The 19,918-nt window shown below is 42.3% G+C and overlaps 1 protein-coding gene across 1 annotated transcript in view; it reads right to left on the minus strand.

Annotated features, from left to right (window-relative positions):
- Nucleotides 1-1,818: 1,818 nt before the first annotated feature.
- The window catches only part of EEFSEC (eukaryotic elongation factor, selenocysteine-tRNA specific), a 247,788-nt gene continuing 229,688 nt past the window's right edge, over nucleotides 1,819-19,918 (minus strand). Inside the window, exon 7 of the mRNA XM_077451722.1 lies at nucleotides 1,819-2,205. Coding sequence (XP_077307848.1) covers nucleotides 2,021-2,205 — 185 coding nt within the window. The 3' untranslated portion in view covers nucleotides 1,819-2,020. The remainder of the gene's footprint in view (nucleotides 2,206-19,918) is intronic.

Raw genomic sequence — 19,918 nt, forward strand, 5'->3', positions numbered from 1 at the left:
TCCCTATCTCTGCTTCTGGTATTAACAATCACATTCAAACTTCTAAGGCAGATTTAAATATGTTTGGTGGCTGTGGAAAAAAAATAACATTTTTTTTGTATGTGAGAGACAGTATGGAGCCTACAGTGGATTTGCTTGGGAATCCACAAGCACAGGATCTCAGAAAAATAAATAAATAAATAATAGAGTGGGCTGGTATGCAACAGCAATGCCGGCTGAAAAACTGAAGTATTGAGGGGGTAGCCTGCGTTCCCTCAAGCATTGTAAACCAAAAAACTGAACTCAAGGAAAACAGATAAATACAACAATGAAATGTTATATCTGGGTGCCGTTTTCCCCACAAAAAGAATGTGTACTGTTGTCTATCCAGTCCTAAGAGTTACACAGCCCTCTGGCAGGGCAAAGGGACCTTCTAAACCCTGACTTTCACGTATAGACCTTCTCCACACACCTACCCAGTTACTGAATAGTAAAAGGAGAAGCAGTATAGCTCATCACTCTGTTCTCTCCTCCTATCAATATGCTTCTTGCACAGCAAAAACAATCTGATTAGCTACTTGTACTGCTTGGAATAAAAGTTTTCAAGTACTGAATATTAGACTTTCACTGGTGGATCTGTGAACAGGCTATGAACATTCAAGTTTTAAAATATTCTTAGCAATTAGTAAATGAGCCCCCAATGGCCTCTGTAGCTGCAGACCCTGTGGAGTTATTCATCCTCAAAAGTGACAACAGAAACTATTAAAGCAGTCCTTTCCCCCTGTTCACTAAAAGTCACATCAGCGTGCATTCATTAAAAAATGGAAAATGGCCACAGTGAGAGAAAAGGTCAGGAAAAGAATAAAAAGCCTACAATTATCTACTGAACATTTTTAAAGGTGTCTATATTTCCACAGTGAAAGGGTTTTATAATTTGAGGATGAATTGCGTAGTAGTGTATCTAGCTACGGAGGTTGGGATGGCTTGCTTAAAGTGGAAGTAAACTCCCCTATTGTTTTCATCCATGGAAGCTGCCATCTTTGCCTCTGTTTAATCTTCAGTTGCCACGGTGCTGCACATGTGATCCGTTATGACACCAGCCATTGGATGGTTTGACAGTTTGGTTGAGAGCACAGCCAATGTGCAGTTAGCATTCCCGGCATGCCGTTTTTTGAAACAGTTTAAATCGATGGGTTTACTTCCACTTTAAGTGATTGATAAAGGTTATGTAAATGCCTAAATGACCATAACTTGGCACATGTTCCCTCTAAGCACTTGTACAAACTAGGGATGCACTGATATATTGGCCTGCTGAGAATCATCGGCCGAAAATAGGGTTGTCGACATTTTGCAGAAAAAAACGGTGCAGATAATTGCCATTGAAAAAAGGCATGAGATTTTACCACGATATTCATAGGTCATGTGACTCAAAAACCGCATTTAGAATGCAACATTTTTTTCAATGCATTTTATTGGGGAGGTGCATTACACCACAACAGAAGTGCACCGGACCAGAGCAAAGGCATACATAGAATTTAAAGGGATGCATTTTTCTTGAGCTTTTCTTGTGATTTTTTATTTTTTTTAACACAAAAGTGCTTAAAAAACTATTAATAAAATTAATGAAAAAGATGAAAATAATACAATTCTATGTAAAAAAAAAAAAAATATCCATTTTAGTTTCAGCCAAGTGCATCCTGAATTTTCAGTTCCGAATTTTTTCATTTTGGTGCACCACTAGATTATTAATATAGGAATATGAACATCTTCATAGTTAATATTCCTGTAATTTTCTTACCTATCATTTAGAAAATTAACAAATGACAAGTTTAGAACCAATAATATTTATAGAACTTTGTTTAATTCTGCAACCCCGACCCCCTCTTTAAAATTAAAACCTTTTCTTAAAAAAAAGTTAAGGCCCTCTGTGGCAAAAATAAAGCCATAGTTTGGGTTACATTATTCATGTCTAGGGTGGGAACTTCCACACAAATCACTGTGCATTGCGCCCTGCCATCACCATGCCATTGTAGACATGGATTCACGACTGAGTCATCTTCTTCTGTGGGTCAAATACGTATCTCTTAAACCCCAAAGTGATGAGCACCACCTGACCATCCGAACGGGCTTCCTCCTCCTTCTGGTTGTCTCCATCTTCTTTCTTTGCTTTGGACTTCTTTTTCGAGGAGGAATTGAGAATCTGCTTCGTCTCAGGCTTCAGACCATCTGCCAATGAAACAAGAATGAATCTAGGTGGATGTGATGGCAAAAGCATCAACTCAACAGCAAAGACTAAATTTGGCAATATTTCACATAAAACTGTAGCAGACTTGCTCTTTGTTGTGTTTTATGCCATGAGTAGGGTGATGAACATCTTTTAAAGCTCGTCATACTGATGAATATGGAACACTACTACTTGGAAGTGGTCATTGCCACATCGGAGATACTCAACTTAAAAGGTCCACTTCACTGCCAACTTGAACAATAAAGATTTCACAAGAAATAAGAGAAATCACTCTCACCTTGGTACCAGCTTCAGGGAGGTGCGGGTGATGTCACCGCCTATCACTGCTTCCTCCCGGCCACTTGAAATCCCATGAGAATGCAATTTTGCAGTGGGCTGTATTGCATTCTCATGGGATTTTGAGTGCTTGACTGTCCCAGGAGTCAGCGGAAAGACATGGTGACATCACCCGTGTCTTTAGGAAGCCAAGGTTAAGGTATTGGTTTAACATTTTATTTACTCCTAATATTGTATGGGCGGAGGGGGCCTTGGAGGGAAGTGTACCTACCTTTGATCAAAGGTTTGATTTAAATTCTCCCGCTCCTGTAAACCCACCTACAGGACCCCCACTCCTGCCCATCAGTTAACACGGAAGGCACTCTGACTGAAACCTTATTTTAGCTTTTAGTAACGTGTGGCCAACCATTTCGACATATGGATTAAATATAATAGCAAAGTATTCTCTGTAAATGGTGTAAAGCAGGGGTCTCCAAACCTTCTAAACAAAGGGCTGGTTTATTGTCCTTCAGACTCTAGGAGGGCCGGACTTTGACCAGAGGGATTGGAAATCTTCCTGGTATCAGTGGTAGAAAATATCACCACATTTGGTATTAGGAGGAGGAATCGTGCTCCATCAATGTTAACATAGGGAGGAATAGGGACCCATTATTGGTGTCATTGGGAGAAATGGTGCCCCGTTGTTGGTGGGTGTTGGTGTCCTCAGTGGGAGGAATAGGGCTGGATGATAAAGGCAAGCAAAGAGCCGCATCCAGCCCCTGGGCTACAGTTTTGAGACTAATGGTATAAAGCATGCATCCTTTAATAAATGTTAACTTATTAACTACCTCAGCTCTGGAAGGTCTTACCGCCTTAATGACCACAGCATTTTTCACTATTTAGCACTGCGCTACTTTAACTGGTAATTGAGCGGTCATGCAACGCTGTACACAAATTTTTAGCACTTCTTTCACACAAATAGTGCTTTCTTTTCATGGTAATTGATTGACACTAGGTTTTTTATTTTTTGCAAAATAGATTAAAAAAAAACCCAAAAAATAAATAAAATCAGCTGAGAAACTCATGCTGCGTCAAATCAAAGCACAGGTCGGCAGGTGGCAAACACATGCGTCCCCCAAATTTAAAATACAGGCCACAGTGTGCCAATGTCGCCCGCTCGCAGGAACAACTACTGTGGGCAGGCGGCAATCGGTTAAGGCTGAAGTCCAAGAAAACAGCTAAACACAGATGAAATTTAAATACAGGTAACAGTTTTACCTGCTAAAGGATTTTCATTTTTGTCTATCCAGTCATGAGATTTAAACTGCTTTTCCACACAGCAAAACCCCATTTGGCAGGGCAGCAGACCTGATTTTTCTTTGCTGCAGTTAGGCAACAAACTTCCTGCTCCTAGCCTGTGACTTGACATTGAAAGGAGAAACAGCAGACTAAAGAGCTCATCTCTTTGTCTGCTTTCTCCTCCTATCAATATGTTCCTTGTTGGCAAATGTCACTACAGTACAGCTGATTGGCTCCTTGTGCTGCTTTACCTTCTCGGTCTAAGCTGTGCTGTAGAGGAACTGCAAAAGATTGATACAAAGTCAAGTTAAGGTACTTACACTGCTTGCATTAAAAAATAATACATTTAATGAACCTCAATGACTGAGCCTGGTTGGGTGATGCGCGTCAGAGGGGGCAGCCCTAGTGCGGGGTCTCTCATTGTCATGATTGTGGGTGCTCTTTTACAGTAAATATGGATGACAGTGGTTTATCCATTGGTCGGCAGCTTTTTCTCTTTATATTCAGCTTGTGAGCGAGGATGGCTCGGCTTTGCCCTCAACACACAAGGTACGAGTGGCACCTCCATGCTTCACTGTAGGGATGGTGTTCTTAGGGTCATCGTCAGCATTACCTTCCTTCAAACACGGCGAGTCGAATGAATGCCAAGGAGCTCAATTTTGGTCTCATCTGACCACAGCACTTTCTCCCAATCCTTCTCTGAATCATTTAGATGTTCATTGGCATGACTGTACATGTGCCTTCTTGAGGAGGGGGACTCACCATGTTTGGAGGAAGAAAAATTCTGACTATGACCCTAAGAACACCATCTCTACAGTCAAGCGCGGAGGTAGAAACATGATGCTTTGGGGCTGTTTCGCCGCTAAAGGTACAGGCTGAACCTTCTTCCCTCAGCCAGAACACTAAAGATGAGTCTTCCAGCATGACAATGACTCAAAACATGCCGCCAAGGCAACAAAGGAGTGGCTCAAGAAGAAGCACATTAAGATCATGGTGTGGCCTAGCCAGTCTCCAGACCCTAATCCTATAGAAAATTTATGGAAGGAGCTGAAACTTTCCAAGCAACAGCCAAGTAACCATAAGGATTTTGAGATTTGTAAAGAAGAGTGGACCAAAATTCCTCCTGAGATGTGTCCAAACCTGGTAACCAACTCTGATGCCCCGTACACACGATCGGATTTTCCGACAACAAAACCGTGGATTTTTTTCCGAAGCATGTTGGCTCAAACTTGCCTTGCATACACACGGTCACACAAATGTTGGCCCAAAATACCGAACGTGGGAACGCGGTGACGTACAAAACGTACGACGAGCCGAGAAATAGGAAGTTCAATATCCAGTGCGGCTCCTTCTGCTTGATTCTGAGCATGCGAAAACTTTTGTGCGGCGGACTTGTGTACACACGATCGGACTTTCCGACAATAAAGTCAAGTTGGTGGAAAATTTAAGAACCTGCTCTCAAACATTTGTGTGCGGAAATTCTGACAGCAAATGTTCGATGGAGAACAACAAGCTCACACCGAACATTTCCCATCGGAAAGTCCGACCGCGTGTACGCAGCATTACCGCTGTGCTTGCCAACAAGGGTTTCTCCATCAAGTACTAAGTCGTGTTTTGCTTTGGGATCAAATACTTATTTTACTCACTGAACTGCAACTCAATTCATAACATTTGTATCATGTTTTTTTTCTGGATTTTTGGTTGATATTCTGTCTCTATCATTTAACCGGTTCCCGACCGGCGCACGCCGATGTACGTCGGCATAATGGCACGGGCAGGCAAATGGGCATATCTGTACGTCCCTTTAAATTTGCCGCGCTGCCGGCGGCGCGCTTGCGTGCCGGTCGGGACCCCCGTGAGTCCGGTCGCGGGTCCCGCGGACTCGATCGCCGCGGGACAGCATTTCCCCGTTCTGCCTAGCAACTAGTGACGCTGATCTCTGCTCCATGTGATTGGAGCAGAGATCAGTGTTCACTAAATTAAAGCCCAGCCCCCCACAGTTAGTAACACACCCCTAGGAACACTTAACCCCTACACTGCCACCCACTGGTTAACCCCTTCACTGCCAGTGCCATTTACACAGGAATCACTGCATTTATATAGCAGTGATTGCTGTATAAATGACAATGGTCCCAAAAATGTGTCAGAAATGTCCGATGTGTCCACCATAATGTCGCAGTCACAATAAAAATCGCTGATCGCCACGATTACTAGTAAAAAAAAAAATTATTAATAAAAATGCCATAAAACTATCCCCTATTTTGTAAACGCTATAACTTTTGCGCAAACCAATCAATAATCGCTTATTGTGATTTTTTTTTACCAAAAATATGTAGAAGAATACATATCAGCCTAAACTGAGGGAAAAAAATGTTTTTTTTTAAAATATTTTTGGGGGGATATTTTTTATAACAAAAAGTAAAAAATTATGCGTTCTTTTCAAAATTGTCGCTCTATTTTTGTTTATGGCGCAAAAAATAAAAAACGCAGGAGGTGATCAAATACCACCAAAAGAAAGCTTTATTTGTGGGAAAAAAGGACGTCAATTTTGTTTGGGAGCCACGTCGCACGACCGCGCAATTGTCAGTTAAAACGACGCAGTGCCGAATCGCAAAAAGTGGTCTGGTCTTTGACCAGCAAAATGGTCCGGGGCTGAAGTGGTTAAAATACACCTATGATAAAAAAATTATAGACCCTTCATTTCTTTGTAAGCGGGCAAACTTGCAAAATCTACAGTGTATCAAATAATTATTTTCCCCTACTGTATTTTAATAGCATGGAATATGGTATGTCTCCTCATCTTGAAATCTATGCTGTATGTATTTTCTCTCCAAAAGCCCAATAAAAAGCAGTTTTACAAAGAAATCTGTTTTAAAATTTGCAAAACTTTCCGAAAAATTCAAATTGAACAAAAAACATTATTTTAAGTGCAGATTATGTACTAATTTCACGTCTTAGTATCTTATCACTGACATTTTTAAACGTTATTAGCAATTATTTCAGTAGGTCTTGTGGCCTTTTCCTGCAGCCATATATAAAAGAGACATCGGCCTTTCAGACTGTATTCTCATGTTCCACTCAATATCATTCATCTCCCTTTTAACTTGCCACATTGTCGCTCCCGGACTGCTGTAGCAAAAGACAGACGAGATAAGGGGCAGTGATGGTCTAGTATTGCATGGCTGCCTTACGGAAGACAGAGTCCCGGCGCGGTTGGGTCAAGGAGCACCGTCTTGGACTCTACCTTCTCTTTTTCCGATAGCTCAAGACAGAGCCCAAGAAAAGGTATACGGTGCCACCGTCGGCTCTGGGCTGTGAAATGGAAGCCTGCAGATGGAGGGACAATTTCATTTCTGGTATTTTTAAACTTGCGGTGTCACATAACCTTATCTGAAACACTTTATCAGCCTCTCTGCCCTCATAGAGAGCCTGTGATAGGCATTCCCATTTCGGGACATGACAAAAGATTCCGATGCTCGTGATTCAGTGGAGACAGGAGGTCTGCGAACTCAGGTGATCGGCTTAGTTACGGAGACGCGAGGGGGGTTATTGGTGGTTGTGTGTAAGGGTAGAGGCATCCTCTAGTGTCAGATGTGAAGAGGCACAAAGGTTAACCCGTGTGTGCTGGAGTCCTTGTTTACACGCTTTGCTGTAGGATGTTTTGTCTTTTCGAGATAAAATACTAGGCTTTTTTTTTTTCTGCAGATAGTAAAGTAGTTGTGGAAAACATAACACATTGCCACTGATTCTTTCATCCTCCTGTGAAGTTTTATGAAAGTAAAGCTATCGCTCATGAATGAGGTTCAAGGTGTTGTAGGGAAGGGTTATAAGGGCCTATGTCAATGGGCTTTGGCATCAGTTTGGGACGCTTCAGAAACCATTGACAAGTGCATTTGACCAGCACTTGACCTCCTTCTGACCTGCTTTAAAGTGATACTAAAGTCTTTTATTTTTCATTTAAAAATAATAAACATGTTACATTTACCTGTTCTGTGCAGTGGTTTTGCACAGAACAGCCTAGATCCTCCTCTTCTCGGGTCCCTTGCCTGGGCTCTCCTGGCCCCGCCCTTCTGCTGAGTGCCCCCACAGAAAGTAGCTTGCACCCAAGCCGAGCCGTGTGTGTCCATTCAGACACAAAGCTGGGGTTCAGCCCCACCCCCTCTCTCTCCTCATTGGCTCACTGACTTTGATTGACAGCAGCAGCCAATCCGTCTCAGCCAATGAGTATGGGAGTCCCAGACAGCCAAGACTCCCATGCAACATCACTGGATCAAGATGGAGCTCAGGTAAATATTAGGGGGTTGAAAGAGGCTGCTGAACACTATCCTAATGCATTAAAAACCTTCTGACTTTACAACCCCTTTAAGTGCAATTTTCATTCCCATAGAGTTGTATGGAAATGCAAAACTGGTTCGAAGCCCGTCGCCACAGGCTCTAAAGCTGGCCACTTATGGATTGAGCTGTCTCTGCTGAATTGTGATCCATGTGTGCTCAACAAAAGTCAATCTAATGATTAACTTCTGCCGAATTAGCTTGTTGGAACATTTTTCTTGAAAGCGGCAGCAGCCAATGGGCTGCAGTCACTGATCAGTGTATTTTGTCAACACAGAGTCCATTCTCTGCATTAAGGTGAAAAACCTTCTGTGTGCAGAACACCCCTTAGCTCCTCCTTTATACTTACCTGAGCCCAATCTCAATCCAGAGCTGTGCCCGACAGCAGCAGCTCTCTCTCTCTCTCCTCCCTGGTGATCGAGATTCACCGCTGGCTCCTGCTGCTTTCAATCAAAGCCAGTGAGGAGAGATCTGGGGATGGGGCAGAGCAGTGCTGTGTGCGTCAATGGACACACAGAGCAGGGCTTGGGTGTGAGCCTGCATGAGTGCCCCAGTAGCAAGTGGCTTGCTATGGGGGCACCTGGGAAGGGGGGGCGCCCTTCGGGGGATCCCAGAAGAGTAGGTATGGGCGCTCTTCGTGCAAACCCATGGCACAGGAGCAGGAAAGTATGACATATTATACATAATATTTAAAAAAAAAACCTTTATAATCACTTTAAATCACACTTAGGCTGCACACACCTGTATAGAAACTATAGAAGAGTCGGACCTATGGACACAGTTGATAATTACGCAACATCTTCAGAGCACTGCTCATCACTTCTAAAAATGTGTATGCACAACTGAGCACACAAGTTTATGTCACAAAAAAAGAATGCTTGCCACATGGTGAAACAAAAGCAGTTTCCTAATATCTCAAATAGTTTGTGCCCTGGTAGGGCAGGGTCAGAGGGTGGTGCCTATGGGCACCTATAGATATTAGGTTAGTGGGGGGCAACTTATTAGAGATTGGAAGGCTCAACTGCTGCCCCATAAACTCTTTAGGGGGCCCACACCTAAAACGTAGTATATGTAAGGCTATAGAAGACTTCTGACCAACTACAGCAGACTGTCAGCAACTATGGATGTACTTCAACCGTTGTTCTGGAACGGAAGACATGCTACAGGAGTGTTTGGAGGCAATATGCTGCAGGAGACATACATGGCTCAAATTCCAGCTGAATTGCTGGAAATTTGACCCAGAAGTGGCCTTCTTGGCATCACGACTTTTGTTGAAGGAACCGGATGGAAAATTGTTGGCTGAACAGTGACTGCATTCAATCAGGAGCAGTCACTGGTTAGGTATTCAGACATTCATGGGCACTGTGGCTGTCTGAATACAGTGGCCAGCAGGGAAGATTCTTCCACTGACACGGTTCAGCAGGGATGGAGGAATCTATTCTATTTCTACTGTTCAGCTTGAGTGTATGTACACAATTAGACACTAAAGCAGTGGTTCTCAACTCCTGTCCTCAGGACCCACTTATGCCCTGTACACACGTTCAGACTTTCCGACGTAAAATATTGTTGGGAATTCCAACCATGCGTAGGCTCCATCGGACAGTTTCCATCTGAATTTCTGTCGCACAAAACTTGAGCTCTGGTTCTCAAATTTTCCAACAACAAAATCCGTTCGTGCAATTTCCGATCGTGTGTACTCAATTCAGAAGCACAAAGTGCCACGCATGCTAGGAATCAAGCAGAAAAGCCGTACTGGCTACTGAACTTCAATTTTCTTGGCTAGTTGTACGTCATCACGTTCTTGACGTTAAGAAATTCCATCAACTTTGTGTGGCCGTGTGTATGCAAGACAAGTTTGAGCCAACATTATTATTATTATACAGGTTTTATATAGCGCCAACAGTTTGCTCAGCGCTTTACAACATGAGGGCAGACATTACAGTTACATTACAATTTGGTACAAGAGGAATCAGAGGGCCCTGCTCGTTAGAGCTTACAACATTCGTCGAAAAAAAAAAAACTTGGATTTTGTTGTCGGAATGTCCGATCGTGTGTACGGGGCATTAGACCTGATTCACACCGATGCATTTTTAGTGTTTTTTGCAGATTTGCACTACAGAACACGTTCTATAGGAAACCATGTTAAATAGACTGCAGTGCAAATCTGCAAAATGCACTAAAAATGCATAGGTGTGAATCAGGCCTAACAGGCTAGATTTTAAGTATTATCTTGGGAATATGCAGACTAGAATACTGCAATCACTGAGCAGCAAATTATATCACCTGTGATGTATTTCAGTTATCTTGCAAACCTGGCCTGTTAGTGGGCCCTGAGGACTCTGCACTAGAGACATATTACATGAAATTGCAAGGTCACCCCTTACATATCAATGGTTGCATGCCTGGTACTGCCTGCTGGTAATTGGGGACCACAAAATATGTAACAAAGATCACACGGGGGGCCCTTGGGCTGCACGTTGGACACGGGAACGTTAGATCATCGCCTGAATGGCCAGTTCAGCGTTTGTCAACTCATGTCTACGAGTTAAAGGTTCAGAATGACGAGTCTCTCCACTACTGTCTCTTCAACATTGGTGGTATCTAGACCTTGAATACATTTTGAAGCTGCTCCAGGTAATGAAGCAATAATTGGGTGATGGGAACGTAGGGACCAATATATCAGGCAGTATAAACAAAAGACTTGTTGATTTTTTTCTTTGTGCCGTGGACTGTGGTGGATGCCGATGGCTTGTTAGGGTCCTCTTTAGCCTGCAATAAGTGCCACTAGTCTTCTCCAACCTACTGATGAGACCTGTCACCAAGAATAAATGGCAGAAAAGTGCAACTTGAACAAAGCATCACAGCAATGAGACCGCTGAGATGTGAAGGATACAGTAAGACTAATAGTCAATTATTAATAAATGTAAAACACGAGTTATCTTATACGGACAGGCTATTAATATCACTTAGAGATATACGATTCCAGGCTCTTATCAGAACTTAAGATAACGGAGATAAAGTTGTGGTTTTGGGGGGAAATATTTTCCTGCACACAGATGCCTATGGTTCTATTAGTCCACCATGGGACATCTCCGTCTGCCTCGTTCAGACCCAGCTAGGTGACGGTGTATATTCCCTGTGGGAAAGTAAATGTTAATTCTGTGTGACGCTTTAGCGAAGGAAAGATAAGGGATAAGGCAACAAAACTTTGAGCCATTATAGGTGAGGGTAAGGTCAGGTGGCTTTAACATGACACCTATTCATCTACGGGCAAGTTTATATAAGCCATACGATTTTGCTCTTATTTTTTAGGTTCTGAAAGCAGCTGCTGTCTTTTGTGTTTTAATCAAGTTTATTTAGCAATATATTTTGGGGGAATACTTTAAAAAAAAAAAAAAAAAGATCACAGTGATTATACTATACAAGCTACAACCCTATAGAACAGTCTCTCTCAAGCTTTAACACAAAGGAACCCTTGAAATAAATGAAAGGGAACCCCTGCTAACATTTTCTGTACTATATCTACAACTCATGATGATACATTAGTGTGATGGTCAGTGAGAAGAATACTCCTTACACTTGTGGTCATTGGAAAGAATTTCCCCCTTACAGATAGCTAGAACGATCCATGGTGTCAGTGGGAATTTATTTGAAGGGCAGAAATTGCTCAATGCTCAAGGAACCCTTAGCAATCTCGGGAGGAACCCTAGAGCAGGGGTGCCCGCCGAGCCATCTGATGTGGCCCGCGACCTCCTGCTCTGGGATAGAATAGAAAGAAGACTGTTATTAAAGGTCAGTTTATTACTAAAATCACAGTGTATATATGGGCATATCTTTTCTGCAGTGGTTACTGGGCTGCTTTCAAACGGATACACAGGTGTAGAGCAGTTTACCTGCGGGTTACCTGCATTGAGCCATAGACTTCTATTATTATTATTATATTATAATTATATTATTATCACCTGCGAGTTTGGTGAGCTTTCTGAAAGTGCACGAAACCTGCAGAATATAATAGAAGTCTATTGCAAACTGCAGGAAAGCCAAAAGGTACACTACGTTGCACACGTGATGCGGGTAAACCGCAGCGCATCAGTGTGAAAGCAGCCTTGGACCCCTTTCACATGGTCAGTCCGACCAATTGGACCCTCCCTTCACCTCTAAGTAGTGGCAGACATAAACCGACTTGTGTTCTACCTCCAAAACGATCCGCCAAAAAGTATCGTGGGCTGCGTCCGTGTCAGCTCTGCAAATGCAGAGTGGACATGTACATGCCATCCATCTGCTCCACTCATTGTGGATAGCGTCTGGTTACCAAGTCGCTTAAGTGGCCCTTGTTCTTGAAAAGGTTGGGCACCCCTGCCCTAGAGGTTCATATAAACCTATAGGTGTGAGCAGAAAAGATATTCTCCTGTGCTCGTGCCGGCGGCCTTAGTAGAAGGTGGTAGTATTTTCAGATGATATGATAAAATGGGTAAAAAGACCATGCGTGTCCTGCTGCCTAAACTGACTGGGTGAAGTCCGAATAGGCTAAGTAGGAAAGGATAAAAAAAATGGTGTGTGACCTAACGCATGAATCAAGATAATAGAGCTTATTCTAAACGAATAGACAAATACAAGGAAAATGCTAATGTGTTTATAAACAAGTTACAATATTCTCATTGATAAAATAGTAAAAGTTGATGCCCATGCAAGGGTAAAAGCTGAATAAATGGCTAACACGTTTCGAGGGGGTTTCCTCTTCATCAGAGCCTTGGAAGACAAAACCTGGTCTGTATAATGTGGTAGGTTTATAAAGAGAGGAACGACTGGATGGGAGATGTATTTCTATAGGCGGATTCTCCTTTATTCTAGTAGTATTCCTTTCCACATCACAGCGCTCTCAGCACCGTAAGGTATATATAGATGTTGTAGCTCATTGGTTGTTAGTGTTGGTCGTGCTGCACACTGGCTGGTTAGGAAGTGGCAGCTTGTGGTCAGTGGTTAGAGCCCGAGTCGATTGTTGGTTGACCCTACGATCCTCCTGCCAAGATGCTGTGTTGTACTGTATAGAGTCCTTTATTGAGGGCACATCATATGCCAAAGGCCAGCAAGTTGGGTACCACAGGGATAGAAGATACTGAATGTCTAGTGGATTAGGACATTATCATACTGAATACAACCCTATTCATAAGGGAGATGTAGCAACTGCTTAGTGGTGTTCTATCAGGCAACAACAAATTATGTAATTAGCACACCCTGATTCATCAGCAAAGTCTAATTTACTGTATCAAGTAAATCGCACTGTATTTGCACATTAGGACTCTATCTAGCATGTGTGACATAGATATGTAGACTGCACTTCTGTGTAGTTTGCTTGATAATGAAAAATTGGACTTTAAGTGCTGGTATCATATATCAAATAGAGTGGGGCAACATGCAGTGGTTACATGGTGATGAACCAGTTTGGGTTGGGTAGATGATCCCACTTGAAAATGGACTGTGAGTGTAATGGACTGTGGAATAATCAATTCATTTTTCTTTTTAACATTTTGAATTGAAGTCAGATATGCATCATCTTTGCATCGAGTGCACAAACAAATGTAATAGAACACCATAGCGGACCTTTTATTACACTTATATTGCAAAATGCTGTCATTTATTGTAAACTTACAACAATTAAAGGTTAGAACTCAACTAAGCTCTATACGATATATCAACCAAAAAAAAAAAAAAAGATATCCTAAAAAAATATATACAGTATTTCACAAAAGTGAGTACACCCCTCATGACCCTGAGCACGTGCACTCATATTCCACGGTTGACCATAGCGAGGCCTGTTCTGAACCTGTCCTGTCACCGGGGAGGGAAAATGGCTAATTGGGCCCAATTTGGACATTTTCACTTAGGGGTGTACTCACTTTTGTTGCCAGCGATTTAGACATTAATGGCTGTGTGTTGATTTATTTTGAGGGGACAGCAAATTTACACTGTTATACAAGCTGTACTCTCACTACTTTACATTGTAGCAAAGTGTCATTTCTTCAGTGTTGTCCCATGAAAAGATATACTGTATTTATTGGCGTATAACACTCACTTTTTCACCATGAAAATTGGGTGCAAATACCGTGTGCGTGTTATACGCCAATACTTAAATTTTAGCTGCCTTATTTAAAATTTAAGTTTTTCCTGAAACTTCCCTCTTAAAATGAATATGCGTGTTATACACCTGTGCGTGTTATACGCCGATAAATACGGTAATAAAATATTTACAAAAATGTGCGGGGTGTACTCACTTTTGTGAGATACTGTATATGCACACAAGCTATGTCCTCATCCAAGGTCGTTTATTAACAATTTTATTAAAATATAACAATATACAAGAAACCTATTCCGAAACCCCGTCTCTCACTTGCAACCGTTTTTTTTTTGTTTTTTTTAAGCGTTAGCGGCTTTTAGACAGAAACCACCTCTCTGCTATTAATAAGGGATAAAAACATTAAACGCTAGTGAGCCACGTTTTTGAGCGTTTATCTGCGTTTTTTTTTTGCCCACTGTTTTTTTTACTGCCCAAAACAGTTGATAACAGCCTATGTGTGCATGGACACATTGGATAACACGATGGAGAGTTTATTGACTGTAGAAAAAAAAAACGTCTGAAGCCAAAAACAGCCGCTGTAAAAAATGAGGCCTAACAGTTCATTTTAGTTATCTCTGTGGACTACAGACCAATAAATACACATTATAGTCATGGCCAAAAATATTGGCACCCCCTACATTTCTGTCAGATAATGTACCACTTCGCCCATAAAAATTGTTGCAATTACAAATGTTTAGGCATTCTCATGTTTATTTCTTTTGGTTGTATTGGTAGGACACAAAAAAGTGGAGAAACAAAAAGCACATTCCACACAAAACGACTGGCCAAAAATGATTGGTACCCTCAATCTAATATTTGGTAGCAGACCCCTTAGAAAAAAAATAAAAATAACGGAAGTCAATTGCTTCCTGTAAGCCTCAATGAGTGTATTGCACCTCTCTACTGGAATTTTAGACCACTCTTTTCACCAACAGCTCCAGGTCTCCCAGATTGGAAGGGTTCCTTTTCCCAACTGCTGTTTTGAGATCTCTCGACAGGCGCTCAATGGCATTTAGATCTGGACTCATTGCTGGCCAGTTCAGTTCTCTACAGCAGTGTTTCTCAACTCCAGTCCTCATGGCACACCAACAGGTCATGTTTTCAGGATTTCCCTCAGATGAAATGGCTGTGGTAATTAGGCAGTGAAATTGATCAAATCACCTGTGCAAAATAATGGAAGGCCTGAAAACATGACATGTTGAGGCACCTTGAGGACTGGAGTAGAGAAACACTGCTCTACAGCACTTTGTCTTAAACCATTTCTGGGTGCTTTTTTTGACGTGTGCTTTGGGTCATTGTCCTGCTGTAAGATCCATGACCTCTGACGGAGACCCAACTTTCTGGCACTGGACCCTACATTGCACCCCATAATTCTTTGGTCATCTTCAGATTTCATAATGCCATGCACGCGGTTAAGACATCCAGTGCCTGAAGCAGCCCCAAAGCACCAGTGAACCTCCACCATTTATTTATCCTGAAACCAGTATAATCATGGGCTTTACCAAAAAGCTGTTATTTTGTTTTGTCTGTCCACAGCACATTCTTCCAAAAGGATTTTGGCTTCCTTAGGTAAGTTTTGTCAAACTCAATGTTTCTCTTTCATCCACGTCCTGGGAGATTAGCTACAGTGCCATGGGCTGTAAACTTCTTGACAACGTTACATAGTAAGGTTGAATAAAGACACCAGTCCATCCAGTTCAACCTGAGTGAGTTTGGGTGCATGTCTACAATTATCCCTATTTTTATTTTAGGCACCCATATATCGCACACTCACATTGGTCCCTACCCTCACGAGCCCACAATCCAAGGTCCCCAACTCACATTCATATACTAGGGCCAATTTTTGGACAGAAGCAAATTAACCTACCAGCATGTCTTTGAAGTGTTGCGCACAGTGGACCCAGGAATATTATAGCGGAGTTTCACCCAAAAATTGAACTTCTGCTTTTCGAAATCCTCCCCCCCTCCAGTGTCACACTTGGCACATTTCAGGGGGGAGCAGATACCTGTCTAATCCAGGTATTTGCTACCACTTCCGGGTATAGATAGCTGCAGTATCTGCAGATATCTATGCCATGTCTGGCGCCTCCTCCGTCCCCTTCGCTGTCTTCTGGGAGACACACAGGTCCCAGAAGACAGCAGGGACCACACAGCGATTTCCTCAAATCCTCAGACAATTCTTTGCTGCTCTCTCTCTTCTCCATGCTGTGTTACACACAGACACACACAACAGAAAGATTGAGTACATTTTTTACCATTTTAACAGGTTGCCGGTGTGAGTTCTATATTGTCAGCACCTGTTAATTGATACAGGAGAGTTTAATTACAAATTACAGGAGCAACACATACTTAGAATGCCATTTTTCTTACAATTTTGAGAAGGTGCCAAAAATGTTGTCCAGTCGATTTTTGGAGTGTGGAATGTGTCCGATTTTTGTTTCTCCACTTTGTTGTGTCATACCAATACAAAACAATAATGAGAATGCCGAAATAATTGTAATTGCAATAATTTTCTGGGCGAAGTGGTGCATTACCCGACAACGTTCCTTGTTGGACGAAACGCTGCATAGGGTGGAGCCCGGAGATCTGACATCACAACGTGCTGACCACAGCCATCTTGCTGGTTGGAAACAGATGTTAACCAAGGACCTTTTGTGTTGCTGACATGCTTTTAATTCTCTAAATGTGAGTATACTGTACGCTTTTTAATTAATAAAATCAACTTGATTGAACATACTACACTACAAGGAGCTACTTCTCGTTTATCCTACATATGAACCTGTGGATTCACTCCATGTTATGACCCCATGAGATTCAGCTGTCTGATAACAGAGTGGAGTTGTGCTATAGTGGATATATCATGCTTATCTGACCACCTATAATCTAGTGGTCCACCTTCTGCGGTAAGAGGCCCAATGTGTTGGTGTGTGTAGGAGGATTTCATAGTTCACCTCAGCTTGTCATATTTACACTGTGGGTGATGCTATTTCTTGGAACATGGACTCTTTACATTCAATGACTGTGGACTTTTATTTACATACTTCATGTTTGTATTTCTAGCGCTGCATATCTTTATATCTATATTTATCTATATCTATATTTTATGCTAGCTGCTGAATAGACATTAATTTTATTTATTGTTAGAAATACAGGGATGCCAATATTTTTGGCTATGACTGTATGTTTTGGAAATTAGCATAGTCACCAGAGAACAGAAAGTGTGCTATTGGCAGGATCGCCAGGTGAAGATAAAGAAAAAAAAAAACCAATAAAAAAAAAAAAAAAAAAACCAGGAGCAATATATGAAATTTTTGTTTTTAATATATGCTAAGATTGAGTTGAAAACCAATTGTAACATGTCTAGCAAGCATTACAGTTCCACTGAGCACAGAGAAAACAATGCACTCTTATTCACTCCCCGACTCTCGTCCCCCCCAGCCGGCCAGGTGAATGGCATCACACCCTGACAAAATGCTTCTGAGCGCTCCCTTTTCTTGGTGGTGCCAGAAGGTCTGTGCGCGCGGTTACACCGAGCTCCTAAAAGCCGAGGCCCGAGAGCCAGACGCAGCTCCAATCTAACTTCCATCTCTCTCCGAGGAATTCTCGCGTTACATGATACATGCCTCGCGTTCCTTGAGTGCAGGGAAATGAAGTGAAATATATCTGTCACTGAAGACGACAGCGGATACTTAATAGCTGGGGCTGATGGGTATTTTTAGATGGAAGTCTTGTTTAACTTGCATTATGGTTTAATCTCCGCCGAACAATACGCCGGCTCAAAATGCGCACTGAAATAATAAAAAAAAAAAAATCTTCACCATTAATTAAGTGTCTGCTGCTCAGTCACACGCACATTAATAGATTTTTCTTGCTTTTGTTTTCGGCAAACAATGACTTTATTTTGTTGGAGGTTTACCGTCAGAGGATTGCGGCGCAGAGAGACAAATGTAATATCCCTGCCAACAGCTGTGTGTACAAACACCACAAAACGCTACAGTCTACGTGCAGCAATTACCAATGCCGGCAATTACCAATGCCGGCAATAAATGCGCGGCCACTCCTTGACAACGACCACAGGTCTGATAGTTGCCCATATAGGAAGTAATAATGTAGAAGCACTGGAAGAACCTTTCCTTATATCTGTGCCCAGATATTGCTTTGTTTTATTTTTCCCGCTTCGCGCCTGCGCTATAGCTGAATGACGGCATCAGCGCAGCCCATAACTGCCGGGGGGCAGTCAATAGAAGTCCTCCCGTGCATGAGCTGCCGGCGGGGCGCACGCGGTGCACTCTGTGATCACCGTGTCAATGAGACTCGGCTGATCACAGATCAGAGTAAGGGGTCGATCCCGACCCCTTAACACGTGATCAGTTGACACCCAATGACAGCTGATCACGTGATGTAAACAAAAGATTGGTAATTGGCTAAAAAGCCGATCACCAGCTTGTGTCAGAGGGACACCAGTCCCGAAGAGGGTGATACATAATCCAAGTATCTGTGCCCACCAGTGCCGCCTGCCAGTGCCCACCAGTGCCACCTGCCAGTGCATAGCAATGCTGCCAATCAGTGCCCACCAGTGCCACCTATCAGTGCCCACCAGTGCCGCCTATCAATGCACACCAGTGCTGCCATTGTCCATGAGTACCTCATCATCAGTGCCACCCATCAGTGCTGCCTATCAGTGTCACCTAGCAGTGCCCATCAATGCCCTTCAGTGCCACCCATCAGTGCCGCCTCATCAGTGCCACCTTATCAATACCTATCAGTACCGCCTTATCGGTGCCCATCAGTGCACATCAATGAAGGACAAAAATTACCTGTTTGCAAAATTTTATAACAAACTATAAAACGTTTTTTTCTTTTTTTTTTTTTTAATGTTTGGTCTTTTCCGTTTTTTTTAGCAAAAAAAACAACCCAGCAGCCATTAAATACCACCAAAGAAAGCTCTATTTGTGGGAGAGAAAAATTATAAAAATTTCACATGGGTACAGAGTGGCATGACCACGCAATTGTCATTCAAAGAGTGACAGAGCTGAAAATTGACCTGGGCAGGAAGGGAGTTTACGTGCCCTGTAAGCAGGTGGCTAAAAACAAACAACATTTCGACAAGTCATACGCGTTTGATTGCTTCATATTGCTTTCTATCATCCCATACACATAAAAATGACAAACCCAACTGAAATCTCACACCAGATTATCTTTTTTTTTACAGTCTTGTACCCCACGCATGTTATGGTTTGTGACTGGTTTTGCTTCATAATGCCTTAATAAAACATATAATTCTCTTATTAAAAAGTCTGCAGACATCCCTCTCTCATTACTGTGCTCTGTACTGGCAGAGCTGAGTAGCAGCCACACCTCTCATCATGTGTCCCCATACAGAATTATAATGCAGCAAAGGGAAAAAGAAGAGCGTCTGACCAAGACTGTTACATTGTTGGGAGCAATGTGCTGGGAACACCGCATCTACTGTGCTTTCATATTAAGACACCTCGCTGAACGAATGTACCAGGAAGGTGGATGTAAGACTATACAAAAGGAAGGTTTTTAGGTGATTGCATATCTATTTATGAGATTTCAATCGGGATTCAACCCTTTTGACATTGACAAGTTATTTAATATAGTAGCACTTCAGCCTAGCAGCACTAGGGTTTTCGGTTCAATTCCCAACCACAGCACCACCTGCCTGGAGT

Source organism: Lithobates pipiens, unplaced genomic scaffold (genome assembly GCF_037356315.1).
Source record: "Lithobates pipiens isolate NorthernLeopardFrog02 unplaced genomic scaffold, aLitPip1_a1.2 Scaffold_23, whole genome shotgun sequence".
In the NCBI taxonomy this organism is placed as follows: domain Eukaryota; kingdom Metazoa; phylum Chordata; class Amphibia; order Anura; family Ranidae; genus Lithobates; species Lithobates pipiens.